Source organism: Chroicocephalus ridibundus, chromosome 4, assembly GCF_963924245.1.
Source record: "Chroicocephalus ridibundus chromosome 4, bChrRid1.1, whole genome shotgun sequence".
In the NCBI taxonomy this organism is placed as follows: domain Eukaryota; kingdom Metazoa; phylum Chordata; class Aves; order Charadriiformes; family Laridae; genus Chroicocephalus; species Chroicocephalus ridibundus.
This window is the reverse complement of record NC_086287.1, coordinates 81,972,596-81,987,648: the sequence shown is the minus strand read 5'-3', so window position 1 is coordinate 81,987,648 and position 15,053 is coordinate 81,972,596. Positions and strand designations below refer to the sequence as shown.

Sequence of the window (15,053 nt, the reverse complement as noted above, 5' to 3'; positions counted from 1 at the left end):
AGAAACAACTGATTTGTGGCAAGAATTAGGACAAGGAGAAAGATGTCTGGCGGATTTGTCAAATTATAATCTGCTGTTTACAGTAGAGTGAGGCTCTGCTTTGTCTTTTTCTCGGAGCTGTGCGTGATGCTGGACACCTGTGGAAATTGCTCGAAGCAAAGGCAATGTACTGTAGAATTAGTCTTAAGTCTTTCGTTGATGGTACTTGTCCTTGTTTGGTCGTCTGAATTTGTAATAAAACCAGATTTTTCTGGTCTACTCTGTGGTTTCATTTGCAGTTTCAGTAACCTTTAGCTGTTTTCTAATAGGTTTGTTTTTCCCATGAATGAAAGAGAAAGCAAATTTTTCTTTTGCTGTATTGACCATGCCTCTGTCCTTTTAGTCTCACAGTCTCCTGAACTGTTTTTTCCTACAATTCATTTAGCAGCAAGATTTAATCCCTGTTGCAGCAATCAAAAGATAACTTAAAACGTCTTTTCTAGGATTTTAACTCGCCAAGATGCCCATCCATGTTGATGATGTGATGCAACTGTTCTGCCACCTCTCTCAGGAGAAGGGGATGAAAGCTGCTGTGAAACACTCTGGTCGAGGAGCACTGCTGGCGGGTGCAACAGCATTTCTTGGGGGTCTGGTAGGAGGTCCACCTGGAATTGCTGTAGGTAAGTGTGTTTTGCTTTAGGAACAAGAAATGTCGTTAACTCCTTGAGTGAAGAAGCTATGAAGTCTGTGTAGTAAACATGGGTTGAAGGAAAGGGGCGTGCAGCGCTGAGATTTCATGTAACTGGGCTTTAACAAGATGCCATTTTATATGTCGGCTTTTTAGAAACGAGGTGTGCATCAGGAAGGCATGTGTCAGTGTTTCCTTCTAGGGTGGTGGTGACCTTGCTGCTTTGACTCCTGTGTGGCAAACAGGAAGCCATCCAGAGGTCTGAGGTTGAGATAGCAGTGCCTTTGAAACCCTTTGAACAAACTGTTAACAAACCTCTTGCTTTTGGTGGGTAGAGCCCTGGTTCCCATCTGCTGAGGGACACCAGTGTCCGAGGTGAAGGGATGAAACAGAGAGCAAACTAACAGGCTTTGAGCTCGTTAGTGCGGGCTCTACTCCAGCACTGCCATGGGGAATGAAGAGTAGAGGGGTGAGGCAGGGGCAAAGGAGCACAAGAGGAGATGGTGGCAGTCGGGGGGGATATTGGTACCTGGTGGCACGAAGGAAAGGAAATTGGGATGTAAAGCAAGGGTGAATAGGTATTCTCAGCACGGGACAGGATCATCTTCCTAATGATCTTATTAAAAATTATGTTTGTTTCGGTATTGTAAAAGTACCTGCTGTCCACTTCTTGATGAACTTTCTTTTTTCCTCTGGAATTTTTTATTCCCTGTCACTTTCCTTTTTGTCCTTGTATGGAAAATTACAGGAAGGCCAGAGTCAAATAGTACAGAGTTGTCTCTCTGTATCTTTTGTCCAGTTTGAAAGCTGCCTTGTCATTGAAGTCATGTGGGCCTTGGTCCTTGAATGCTCCTTACTCCTGCGAGCAGTTCCAGCAATTTCACAGGCTTATTGGTATTGGAGTGAATTGCAGTATGCCTGCGTGAGGGTTAGCAAGGCTGAGTTACAAAAACTAAGCAAATAATACATGAGGAGTGATAACAGAAAATGCAAAATGAAGCTGTGTATTTACTCCTGTTACAAGTACAGAGCTTAATTAATAGCCAAAATTATATTTTGACAAACATATGACTGAAGTTATCAGGAGCGAAGAAATCAAATTAAGCTTTTCTAAGAAATTTGTAAGCTGTAAATCAGAAGTAAAAGTAAAAATGAAAGTGGCCTCATTCGTGAGTGAGATGATGAGAAGCACTGAAAATTATTCTCGGATGTGTTTTCTCATTTTGTTCAAGTGTTTGCTTAAGCTTTCATAATGTCTCCCAGTCAAGCTCGGTGTTCTTCAGCCACTGATGAAGGCACTGGAGCAAGTATGCTGATTACTGTTTACCAAAAGTGTATAATAATAAATATATATAATAAGAATAATAAGTATACCATAAACCATGTCCCAGTTACAGTGCAACTAAATCAGAAGACCCTCATTTAACTTCTAAAATTGCAAAGGTAAATGACCCTGGGTCTTTAGTGGGTTTTAGGACAGTTACAGGGACATTTGCAATCAAGTGCACTTAGACGAACAGCCTGGATAGATGTGGGACTGGGGAGCAGAGATTGTCCTTGTTGCTCCTTGCACCAAGAATGAGAGGATAAGTCACCTTCCATCTGCAGCGGTCACTGGAGAAACTTGCAGCATATCATGCTTTCCAAGGACTGCTTGCTCTGAGAAGAATGGATTGTGACTGTGTTGCCTGGGGGGAAAAAGTGTGATCGTGTAACAAATCTTGTCTCAATAGACAAGGAGCTTAGATATCAATACTTGTAGCGGCTTTTGCATTAAGTGCCCCTAAATCAGATATTGATGTTCTCATAAAAGTTCCTTGAAGATGAATTCAGCCATCCTAGGCTTTCAAGTATTTCTGTGGTATCATGGGAAGAATTGTCAACTGAGTAAAAGCTGCAAATTACAGAATTTTTGTCTAATGAAAAACTATATTCCTGTGAGTGCTTAAATGACTTTTTAGGAGCAATCACTGGGGTGGGAATTTTGGAGGCAGAGTCGGTTCTGATGCCCCTCCATTGTGAGGGTTCTTCCTTCCACCAGGATGGTGGAGGCTGTCTCTGGGCAGCCCTGTCAGTTGTGTGAATTCCTGTCGGAGAGCACTGTGTTTGCTCAAACCAGGACAGTTGCAAATTAAACTGGTAATGTTGTCCCAAATCTGGGTTCTTTACCCAGTGTGCAAGCCAGTAACATACAGAGGAGAGGTATTTCCAAGTTTATTCCATTAATGCATAGAAATGGGAGCACACCTTAGTTTCAAAAATTCCCCTTTTTATACACTGATTATTACGTATTCTAACAATTAATACATATTCATTGTTATTCTCTTTAATGATCGGTCAAGATTTCTTCACTTCCTATGTAAATTAGTATGCAGACTATCATCTTCTTCCATTGTTCTCATTTGGATAGGTGGTCAATGAGTCGGTGGTCGCAATCTCCACCTGATGGAATTACCTTTTACCAACTTCTCCTCTAATCTTGGCAACTCCAGGTGGTTTTCTCGGTTTGCTGATGAGGCCTACAGTTCATCACTCTCTTGACAGGAGTATCCTGCTTATCAACAAAGCTACATTGTCTAGTAGTTAGTTCCTCAATCTAAACTTAGATAAACCATGTCTAGTTAATATTTCTGTATAAATTATCAAATAGGTTTGGGGCCGTATAGAGGACTTTTCAGCAGCAGCGGCAGGTTCCCTTGGTTGCTTCAATTACATGTTACATTTCATTTTTCTAATTAATATCAATGTTACTACCACAGTAACTCTTTGAAAGAGAAGAAATATGTAGGAGTGTAATGCTGGTTTCTCAGCAGCAGCCACAATTGTCAGCTGTAGAGGATCCCTCTGCTGTTATCTTGATGATCTGGAACCACTCTACTTACCAGGAGCATTTCTTGGCCAGCTGGGATGGGCGGTGCGGGTGAGGTGTTGATTTGGTAGATGAAAGTGTGAATGTCTGTAACCCCACAAAGCTGATGGGTTTGGTCTCTGTGAGCACCTTCTCAGGGGTGGACTTCAGAAGCAGAAAGCTTGGATGGTCCTGGGAATCTCTAGTAAGAGGTTATGTGTTGGCGGTTCTGATTGATAAGGCAATTGTTGGTCAGATGTTTTCCTTGGATGTGGTTTTATTTAGTGGTAGAGCTTATTGTAAAGAGACCAATGCCGTAAGGAGTGTTGTTTTGTTTCTGATTTCTAGCTTGAAGCTATTAGCTTTGGTTTTGTAAAGAGTTCCTTTGTGATTGCTGTGGACATAAAAAGCTTTGAAAGTCCTTCTTGGTGCTTTGAACATTGTGTATAAACCTGGTTAAAGTAGACACATCCGCAACTCTGCATTGATTTCTAATTAAGGTGGGAACATCGTTGATGAAGGCTGTGGGTAGAATTTCAGATTTTAACATTGACTGGCAAAGAGTAACATCTCTCTCTCTCTTCTAGGAGGAGCATTTGGTGGATTGCTTGGTGCCTGGATGACTAGTGGACAGTTCAGGCCGGTCCCTCAGATTTTATTGGAATTGCCTCCTGCTGAGCAGCAGAAACTCTGTGATGAAGCCGTTGGTATTCTCAGGAACTTAGACTGGACTGATATTGCTCAACTGACTGCTCTTGTAATGGGAAACGCTAGTCTCCAGCAGAAATTGACAGCAGTGCTGATAAATTACCTCACCAAAGAGCTAAGAGCGGAGATACAGTATGGAGAATAAACCTTCCCAGAGCGGGCTTTTTACAGTGTAATGAATTTTACTCTGACAATTGTCATTCTTCAACATAGCAATTAGTAGTTATGGGTACTAATTATGAATATAGGCAGATCTAAGTATTGTTTTGGGGTTGGGTTTTGGTGTTTGTTGTTTTTTGGTTTGTTTGGGTTTGGTTTTTTTTGTAAGGGTAGTATTAGATTACTGCATTATCCTGACACTGGCTTGCTATGTAATTTTGAATTACTCTGCACTAGGACTGGATTCAAAGTCTCTGAAGGGAATTATGGTTCTCTTACGCTAATGTATCACTAGTTAAAATTTTTAAAGTCATTGTGTTTTATTTAGGAGATTTAATCCTGTTTGTGTAAGTGCTTTAAATTTATCTGTGAATGACACATAGGTGCCAAAGTAGCTAGGGCACTTCGAAGAATTTTACCTACTTTGTGTTTCAGTTCTGTGAAGGAAAGTTATAGGAAGGTATATCACGCTACTGTGAACTCAAATATCTCAATCCTTACTTTATTCTTTGTTGCATTTTTATTGTAATTCTTGAGTTATTTATTCCCTTCTGTAAGAAGTGAAGCCAATGCCTAAACAAGATTTAAAGGAACAGGTAAACAAACCATGCACAATTAGTAGTTCCTAGAAAGGGAAGGCATGGCAAGAATACACTTGAAAAAAAATATCGGAGATGGATCTGCCATTTTTGTACTATCCCCAGGATTAGGGTTGTTTCAGCATTGGTTTCTTGACTGAATCTGAACAGCTGGTCCTCTGTTTGCATTAAAATATTCATAAGAAGCATCACAGCAGCCTGTGTTTTGCTTTAAAGTAAATGAACTCTTTAAGAACTGGGTCCTGAAATTTGAGGAAGAAGCCAGCCTTGTACTGGACAGCCAGCAGTTGGCAGCGCGGTGGCGGGGGGTTGGGGTGGGGTGACATGTCGGCTGCAGTTACCGCTGTAAGCTCCAAATGCAATCCTGCTGAATGTCCCAGCCAGTTGTTCACCATTTGTTTCAAGGCACTTGTAAGACAAGTTCGTAAGTAGAAAAATGTGCAGGTGTGCCGCCTTTTACGCGTAAAACCAAGTGAAACTGCTCAGGTAATTTCATTTTTCCCCGAAAATAAAGATAGATCTCTGCGTGTGGTGAGGTTTGTAGAAGTTGAGTTTTAAATGGTGAAGCTTTAAACTCAGAAGTTGCTATTGTATACATTTGATTAATTTACTTCTGCAGGTACCCTTTGCCATTAATAAATTCAGTGTACTTTCCTGCCTCGAGTGCAGGGCAGTGATTGTTCTTCTCATCATATAAAACCACTTTTTCAGTGATGTGAAGGACAGATGGAAGTGAATGGTAAGTGAGCACTTCTTACCCTGTCAGAGTTTCATAATGCCAAGCCTGAAATCAGTGTTTTTTCAGTTTCGTTGACAGATTGCACACACTGAAACTGGCTTTTTAAGATTTTACCTACTGTGTATATCCATTTTAAAGTACTATTTTTATGAATGCAGTTACTTTTATTTGCAATTTTCTGGTTATTTCACACATTAAATTAACTCTTTCCAGAATAACACACTGCAAACAGCAGCAGATGATTGAATGATACAGTAGGATTGAGCCTGCCATCTTACAATCAGCAGTTCAAACCCAGCCATGAAAGAAGTTGACATCTGATTGTAAAGCAGGCCATATTAAAGATGATGGTTTCAGTTAATTTATCATAGTATCCAGTATTTAAACAGATCATTACAAGTTTCAGAGTGGTTTCAGACATCAGTATCATGACTCCCATTTTACAGGTATTCATAAATTTGGGCCCAAATGTAGGTAGTGAATTGATTTTTATCACTTGTATCAGTGTAATAGACATGAACGGAGCTTAGATTATGTGAATCCCATCCTGTGCTCTCCCTGTTACTCTATTTCTTGGGGTATTCTTTCAAATGCTTTCTAGTATACCCTTAGACATGATAAACCTGTTAGAACTACAATCTTTTTTAGCTTTCACTGGGGTACAAGGGATACATGTGTCATATGGATACCAACAGAAATTGGTTTTTAGTAGTTCGGAGTTCTGTATGGACCAGTCTAGCTTCCGTTAAACCCCACTGCTGCTGAGCTCCCGAGAGGCTTTATACTCTGTGCCTCGGAGTAGCATGCTCTTAGTCATTATAATAAATTTAACTTCCATAGGTTTTCAGATGACTGAAGTAAAACCAGGAAGAAATGAATCGAATTCTGTTTGTTCTCTGTATCGTTATTTAACAGGTTTGATACTTGTTGAACTACTTGGAAGGTGGCAAGTACCTGTTGTCAAAGTGGTAGCAATAGGTTTGCAGTTTGGTCTGAACCACATTTCACTGCTGGGAATAGAAGAAGAACAGAATCCAGCTCAAGTGTGCATCTGAAGTGAGTTTGGACATACGAAAATTAGGAAATAACCACTTCTGATTGCGGAGACCCTGATACATAATTTGAGGGTGAATGAGCATGGGTTCGTTGTTTGTTTTTTTGTATTTTAGTAGTTTATGACAATTCATAGTGTTGAATGCTGCAGAAAGATCCAATTCTACCTTTATTGCTCTGAGTATAGCCCTGTGCTGTCGTATCGAGGTCACCATGATATTCGGCATGTAGCCGTATGTGTGGATTTGGGCAAGTTAAAAGAACTCTTCGGCCGATTTGATCATCTGAGGAAAAGACCAGCTGCACGAGAATGTATTTGTATCCATCTGTCGCTGTTCTTGGGTAGAGGCATGGCTGTCCACCGCTCTGCGTCCCTTGTTGGCATTGGAAACGGCCACAGGCAGGAGATGGCATCTTCTGAAATCCATTCCAGCCGCGTAACACCCAGGCTGGGTGTAAGGCTCAGCTATTGCCTAGGAAACGAGGTAACGCAGTGCCAGCAGTTTCGGGAGGCAGCTGAAAGAGTCACTATGGGGAGATGTACATATTTATATAAAGAAACCATCTGTGATGCTGGTTATTAACCTGGTTTCGCTGTAGATGTGGCAGAATCAAGCTAGGTTTTCACTGGCAGATGGTGTATTTTTAGTTAAAAATTCCTTTTTTTTCCCTATTTTTTTTTAAAGCTGTCTGATTTCAAAGTAGAAAGCAAGCATGATTATAAAGTATTATGTTAGCAAAGGGAGGGAATATCTTTTTTTAAAAAAAAATTTAAAATCCTGAATTCAAACATAGATTAGTAATTGAGATGTGCCATCTAGTGGCAATTAGATTATTTCTTAAATTCAGCCTATCAAGGCTGCCTCAGTATATGGATAACACAGTTATCTTTTTCCATGAAAAGTAGGGTTAATGTCTTTTTTTTTTTTCTCTTACTCTGTTAAATTCCTTGCTTTAATGAATTCGTATTAGATTACAAATATCAGCCCAGTTACAGACTAGACTAGAATTCAGATACGTTCCCTGCTGAAGTTGGTTTTTTTTGGTGATTATCATATGTGAGCTACGACTGCACAAATATTTACTGCAGCTGCATGTCACATTTAATTATAGGGAGAAAATACACAATCAGGCAGAGGAGGGCGGTTTCACCCTCATGATTACTGAAGGACAAGTGGATTTTGTGAGCTGAGCAGCAGCCAGTTTGCAAAGGCTGATTGACCACAGTTGAGTTGGCAAGCCAGTAAAGAGTAATTGCTTGTTTCTCAGAGGGTTGTGTTTTGTTCAGTTTTATCACCTTCAAGTCTGTCCCTGCAGCAGCTCTACCTGGTCTGCGCAGCCTTTGGAGTGGTGCTCCCCTCTTGTGTATGACTGGCCCGTGTGTAACTGTTGCTTGCTGCAGGACCAAGGAGTATTTGGCTGTGAAAATTCTGTCTTCTGCTAGTCACTGTCACAGCGCAGACTTCCTAAAGGTCCCATTCCCAATGGAAACACGGAGGCTCCCAGGCTTGGTCCTCTGGAAGAGCATGGGAACTGCGAGAGAGGCCTTGAATTGAGGGTGGGGAACAGGGTGCTAGAGTGGTGCACCGTGGTGGCACACCACAGTGCCTGTGATGCTGCTTAATTAGTTGCTATAGTTCTCATTCGCTGGAGGTTTTACGGGGTTTTGGTGAGATCCTTTTGGTGTGGAAGAGGGTTCCCTGTACTGACCCACTGATGTGGTCAGTGCACAAAGAACTGTGAAAGCAGAACAGTCCTGAGATCCCATTAACTAACGCGGAGTTTACAGCGGGCAGCGAGACCCTCGCCAGCAGCAGTACCCTGCCCAGAAGGTGGTCTGGCAGAGAGCTGCTTTGAACCTCGGAGCTGAGGTTCTGCAGAGAAAGTACGTGCCACCACGAAGGAGGGTCTGATGGCTCTGGGCTCAGCCCATTTACATCGTCTGTGTCACATCAGCCTTCACCTCTTACTGCAGTATGAAAAGTGACACGGATTAGCATTACATGGGCAGTTTTTCTAAGGACAGCCCCTCTCCTTCCAGGGCTGCACACCCGCCCCGACGGAGGGCTTTGCTGGGGAAGAACATCCCGAAGGAGACAGTCTCCATCTCTCGAAGGCGGCAGCCAGCAGGAGGGGGTGCTGTGCAGCCGCCGGTGGAGGGGTCCCTGCCTGCCAGGGGAAGGCAGGGCTGGGGTTCCCCGAGGCTGCTGCCCTGAAGAGCAGGGGGGCTTTGCAGGGGGGCTTTGCTGCCCGATGAAGGGCAGTTCGTTTAAGGAAGCCCATTGATCTCCTGCAGCAATAGTTTGCTGGATGACTTGGGGCGGTCACCCAGCGTCCCCATTCATCCGCTCTTGTGCGAGGTGGCGACGATGACGCCCAGCTATGATGGAGGGCTGTGCGAGGAGATGACTGCTGGCTGACGGAAACACGGGGGTGCGATACTATCAGCCTTTTGTTATTATTTGATTTTTCACCATATAGTTTGAGATGATTCCAGCACCACATCCAGTGGTGTGTTGTACTGTAGCCTGATTACAGGCCACAGTGCCCTGGCAGAACTGCTTTCTCCTCTTATAGTTCACCATTTATAACTTCTGCCATACGTTTTCCAGTGCGTGGGTCATGGCTGGGCTGGAATGGCTGCAGTCACTTGCAACACTCACCTCTTCTTTAGGGAGAAAGCTTGTGCTGCAAAGGACTGTGGTGGGCCAGGATAGCGCCTCTTTAGAGGTCAAATTCTGTTTAGCACACACAGCATAAAGCTACTGAGACCCAGCATGTCCATATTTCTTTCAGGTGACACCTCTTTGGTGATTGCAACCTGACAGCGGTTAGCATGCTTTTTCTTACTTTCAGCTGGTTTATAGGAAATTAGTGTTACAAAACTCACTGAAGTATCTTATGGAAGGGGAAGGGAATTGTATTATTCAAAGTCATTAAGCAAATTGATTTTCACAGCCATGCTCTCATGGCATACCTGCTCAGATGGTCTCACCAGGATCGCTTGTGCACAACGTGGAGGAAGATTCAAATCCACGCTTCATCTCTGGGATTCTTCTTGATTGTCAATGATGAACTAAGTTTTTGAACAAATCCGTTACATCCTTTAGGCTATCTTCTATATCCTATTGCTACTGTCTTCCTGTTAGCCCGTTGGCCTACCAGAAGGAGGACTGGCATATGTGATTTGCTGCAGCTTCCGCCACTGTCCTGCTCAGCGCAGGATCTCCTGTTGAGGAGCTGCCTGTGCTGTGGTCTCACCAGCGTGGGGCCTCCAGGGCTCCACAGCAGCAGCACCTTCCTCCTCCCGCGTTACCCATGCAGGCCTCTCTCGTACTTGTTGTTCTGGTGCTTTCACACACACACATTTCCGGCCATGCAGCATTTATACCAATCTTAATACTTCTGTTAAAAACTACGCAGATTCACGTGGAAATTAATTTTTTTTTCTGTTTTTCCTCACAGTGTTGCAGCAGCTTCAGTGTTGCTCACTATGAAACACAGGCAGGCTCAGGGGTTTAATCCTGCATTGCTGCAGTGGTAGGACCTGCTGAGCTCCGTCTCCACCAGCAGTTTTGCAGCACCAGTGCAGCCAGAGGATGTAAAAGGAATGCATTTTTTCCCCCCCAGAGTTAAAGCTCTTGTGGAGAGAGCACCACCTTCTTAGAAAGGCTGTCATTGCTTGGCCAGCTGATGTATAACTCCAGACTAATTGAATAGCAGACTTTCAGCAGGGTTGGAAAGCTTTTAAAAAACCAAAAGCCTTTGTATTGGAGTGAACTAAAGCTATTAGCCCCTAATTAAAACATGAGGTTTCATCCTTACCTTTCTAGAGATCACAGAAATCTATGTATTTTTCAGGCTGTAAGCCAGAAATCAAACATTCATCACGTAATTGCAGTAAGTGTGTGCTAATACTTCTCATTAAGTGTGATTTATGGATTCCAGAAGAGCCTAAGAGGTAAATATATAAAATTATTCTGAAGTCTGCAAAAATGAGGGCATTCATTTCTTCGGATGATTGTTCAGCGGGAAGGATTTAGGCAAACGTGAACATTACGGCTTTCAACATTCAGTAAAGACGCTGCGTTTGAACATATGTACCTTTGCAATTGCCTCAAAATGGTGTGGTTTCATCTAGTGTCACTGCTGAGCTTCCAACAAAGACAACGCTTCAGCTGTCAGCAGGTACAGCAACGTGGCTTGGTGGGAAGCCCGTTTTGCTGGGCCTCGGAAGAAAGTCATAGAATCATGGAATCATTTTGGTTGGAAGAGACCTTTAAGATCAAGTCTAACCATTAACCTAGCACTGCCAAGTTACCACTAATCCGTGTCCCTAAGTGTCACATCTACATGTCTTTTAAATACCTCCAGGCATGGTGACTCAACCGCTTCCCTGAGCAGCCTCTTCCAATGCTTGACAAACCTTTCAGTGAAGACATTTTTCCTAATATCCAATCTAAACCTCCCCTGGCACAACTTGAGGCCGTTTCCTCTTGTCCTATTGCCTGTTACTTGGGGGAAGAGACTGACCCCCACCTCTCTACAACCTCCTTTCAGGCAGTTGTAGAGAGCGATAAAGTCTCCCCTCAGCCTCCTTTTCTCCAGACTAAACAAGATCAGTTCCCTCAGCCGCTCCTCACAAGACGCATGCTCCAGACCCCTCACCAGCTTCATTGCCTTCTCTGAACGCCCTCCAGCACCTCAATGTCCCTCCTGTAGCGAGGGTCACCTTCGCTGGCTCTTCTGCTCGTTTGCTGGGTGACCTTGAGTCCAATCTTGTTCTTGAACACGTTTTTTTGTTAAACACTCTGCAATCTATCCATAGGAAATGGTGTGTTACAAAAATGAAATAGCACTATTATGCAGCTAACCACTCTGCGATCCTGCAGTCAGGACATGAGCATCGGAGAAGGGGGAATGTAATAAATGTTAGTAGAGGCTGATAGCAACAGGGTTGAAGAGGAAACTGCTAGGTTGTGAGATGCAGCTACTCGCTTTGTTGCGAGGGGATGAAAGATTTACACTGGTGTTTGACCTTAACTAATTATACCCCTCATAGAAGTGTCTAACAGGATGCAAATGTTTTGTATTCCTTATTTCCTGCTCAGCCTCAGTGGGCAGGAGTGATTTAGGGTGAAATTAAATCTTTCCTGCGCTCTGGCATGCTGCTTTGGAGTGGAGCGCACTCGGATATTCTCTTGTACGTGTAATCTGAAGACAGCATAAAAGGTTTGTTATTCCTGTATCAGTCAATAAGAATATGATTAATAACCTGTGTAATTTGGGGTCAAAACGGATCAAACAAAGCAAAAGCTTTGAAGATCTTATTTTTACCTTGCCCGTCTGCAGCTCCCTGAGCAGCTTCATGTGCTGAGACGTTGCTACAAATTAATTGGAGAATCACCCAGCCGGGTCAGAATCAGCCCCTGAACACTTGCAGAGACAGGAGGGCTCCCGATGAGGGAGATCACGGAGCCGGGGCAGGGGGATGTGTGGCCCTGACTGAACCTCCCCAGGCACCAGCACCCCCCTGGAGCTGGAGATCCACGTCCCCGGCTGAAGCATGTGAGCCAGTGGGTAAGGCCTCTCCTGGGTGCAGAATTGTAGGTAAGCACATTCTCCTTTTATTTGTATGCATTTCCAACGTGACTCTTTGTTCTGGCCCAGCTAACTGTGCCAATGGAGAGCTTTCTGCCCTCTCCCTGGCAGGCAATTCTGTTTGCTAGCAATGGAAGCTTTCTGCAAGAAGAAAGGCAGGCCAGGGCAGCCCCGAGCTTTAACCGCCCTCTGCAGTTTACTCACACCTCTCTGGGTCTAACAATCCTACTCTTTCAGGCCAAAGTGAGGGGGGCATCTAACTTCTCTACCTTGTCCTTCCAGATTAATTTTAAGCCATCATAACCAGATTTTCCAAAATCCTAAAGACTTGCCCGCTTTAGAGCAGCAAAGGATACAAAAGATGGAACAGCTGGGCTTGGGAGAGTGCAAGAGCAAATGCTTCACATTACTCAAGAAGGCAAGGGACAGGGCAAAACAGTTTAGCAAATACTGCATTAAAGGAGAAGACTTGCTGGATGTATCAGGAGGCGTCAGCTGCCTGCTCTCTGCCTGTCCGCCAGCTAGAGTTCACGCAGCACACTTTTGACCGAACTGCAGTTTATTAATTTCTTATGCAGGAACAAAGTCAGTAATAAAATGCTAAATAGGGTGCTGGCGAGGCAGGCTCTTGGATCCGATTTTGTTGGTTTCCATAAAAGGGGCTTGCTTGCTTTTTCCCAGCCATTCTCTCCAGGAATCTGTGTATAAAAATATTTGTTCCATAACCACAGCAAACAGCCTCCCATCGCCTGGCGGCCGCTCGCATACTTGAGGCTTTTCTGCCGTCAGAAGTTTAACTCTGCAGGAGCCTGTGCTGCCACTGAGTCTAATCCTAATTTCGGGCTTTCATGTCCCCAGCCCGGCCCCGTGGGACTGGGGCTGCTGACAATGGCAGCAGCACATCCCCCGTGAGTGTGGGACGCAGATTAGCCTTCGCATTGTGCCACTAATGATAAGTAGCAATGAGGATAATAAGGAGCACTCTTGTAGTGGTTTGCGTCTTCGAAGTGCTCTGCTGATACTAACTAATTAAGCTGCCACCACAGCCTTGCGACAAAAGGTATGGATTTCTACTGCGGAATTTAACTGTACTGTATTGTTATGCCATAAACCAAAATTGGACCGTGTCTTCAGATAGCAATAAGGAAATCAATTAACCAACTGCTTGCACCCCAACAACTGGGGCAGCTTCAAAGCTGCCCCATGTCTTCTGGTTAGCCCCGGCACATCTTTGGGAGCCTCGAACATTCATGCCAAGCAGCACGATGCCAAGTGTTTAACAAAGTGGCTCCGGTGTTTTGCAGCATCTCGGTTTCCGTCCACCACCTCCCCACCCTGCCCAGAGGACGCAGCCCCAGTGATGCCAAGTTAAACCCGGGCACTGCTGTGCTGAACTGAAGAGCCCCTGTTTCCATGCTGCTGGCACCGTGCTGGACTTACTGGTGTGTACTGGTCGCAAAGGAAAACAAGGTCACACCGCCTGCGTGTGCTGTGCTGACATGTCAAGGAGTAGAGCGGATGCTCTGCTTCACCTGCAAGGTTTCAAAGCCGTTCCGGGCAGCGAAGCCACCAGCCCGCAGCACCGAGCGCCTGCCATCAGCTGCCATCATCGGCCTGAGCCAGCGGTCAGCAGAAGGGTAGATATTGGTTAGTATGGGTAAGTGCCCCCAGAAGAAAGATAACCCTGGTTATATGGTCACAGTGCTGGGCTCCGAGTGACCTATTTTCTCGCAGCAAAGAGCCTGAGGTCACTGTGGACGGGTTTCTGACAATACAGCTTCGTGCTCAGCAGCAGGTCAGGAGGCAACGAGAAGGTTAAGACAGACGGGGAAGGAAACCGAGAAGAATGCAGAAAGCGTTGTTATGTCACTGAACGAATCCAGGTCGCAGCCACATGTTGAATAGTCTGTGTTGTCTGCTTCATCCACTCTGGTTAGTCCTTTTGGGGCCAAAAAGGGCATTGTAGAGCTAGGAAGGGTACAGAGAAGGATAACACAGTATGGCAGGGCATCTGTGAAAAGAGAGATGGGCTAGTTTAAAACTCTTCAGCCTGGAAAAGACACTAAAGGGGAGAGCTTTGGTCCCGGCTGTGAATGGTACAGAGATGAACAGGAGGAGCAATACCATGGCACAGAAGGCAGGGTGCACCCCCTGATCTGGGGGAGGTGAAGGGAAGTGCTTGTTCACACAGTGGAACAGGGAATTGCGGAGCTAATTGGCACAGGATGCTCTGGGTGCCAAAACAAAAATGTGTTCCAGAAGCGATTAGGCAGATTGATGGCGGGGAGGACTATTAAACACACCGGTCCAGAATCAACCACTGCCTCGAGAAGTTTCTCACCACGGGCTGACAAGAGACTAAATCTGTGGAAGTATCGCTGTGTACAGGTGCCTCTTAGGTGCTGTCTCTCATGATTTTGGGGTAGGTGAGCTCTAGTTTATTAGGACTACTTTCATATGTTACCCCAAACACATGCAGCACACAATTCAGCAGTGTTGTGCCAACATATGTGCTACTGCAAGTAAAATATGACGTATGTGCTGCCAAAGCAATCGTGTTCTGAAAAGAGCATGGCACGCTTTGTATTGTACAAAAGGTTTTCCTGTGATAAGGGAAGACCTGCCTGTCTGTCTTTGTGCCTCTTATCCCGCTCAGGAGTGCAGCTTTCCTCCCTGAAC

The 15,053-nt window shown here is 44.5% G+C and overlaps 2 protein-coding genes across 2 annotated transcripts in view; both read left to right on the top strand.

Moving 5' to 3' along the window:
• The window catches only part of LOC134515466 (uncharacterized protein F13E9.13, mitochondrial-like), a 55,192-nt gene extending 54,576 nt beyond the window's left edge, over positions 1–616 (top strand). The window contains exon 9 of the mRNA XM_063334466.1: positions 483–616. Coding sequence (XP_063190536.1) covers positions 483–490 — 8 coding nt within the window. The 3' untranslated portion in view covers positions 491–616. The remainder of the gene's footprint in view (positions 1–482) is intronic.
• C4H19orf12 (chromosome 4 C19orf12 homolog) lies at positions 500–5,174 on the top strand. The gene is made up of 2 exons (XM_063334470.1): positions 500–659; positions 4,103–5,174. The coding sequence occupies exons 1-2, from the start codon at positions 500–502 to the stop codon at positions 4,366–4,368; spliced, it is 426 nt and encodes a 141-aa protein (XP_063190540.1). The 3' UTR covers positions 4,369–5,174.
• The last annotated feature ends 9,879 nt before the right edge of the window (positions 5,175–15,053 follow it).

Coding starts and splice junctions, on each gene's coding strand:
- C4H19orf12 (XM_063334470.1), top strand. CDS start 500: ATGCCCATCCATGTTGATGATGTGATGCAACTGTTCTGCCACCTCTCT. Junction 660..4,102: donor TCCACCTGGAATTGCTGTAG/GTAAGTGTGTTT, acceptor TCTCTCTTCTAG/GAGGAGCATTTGGTGGATTG.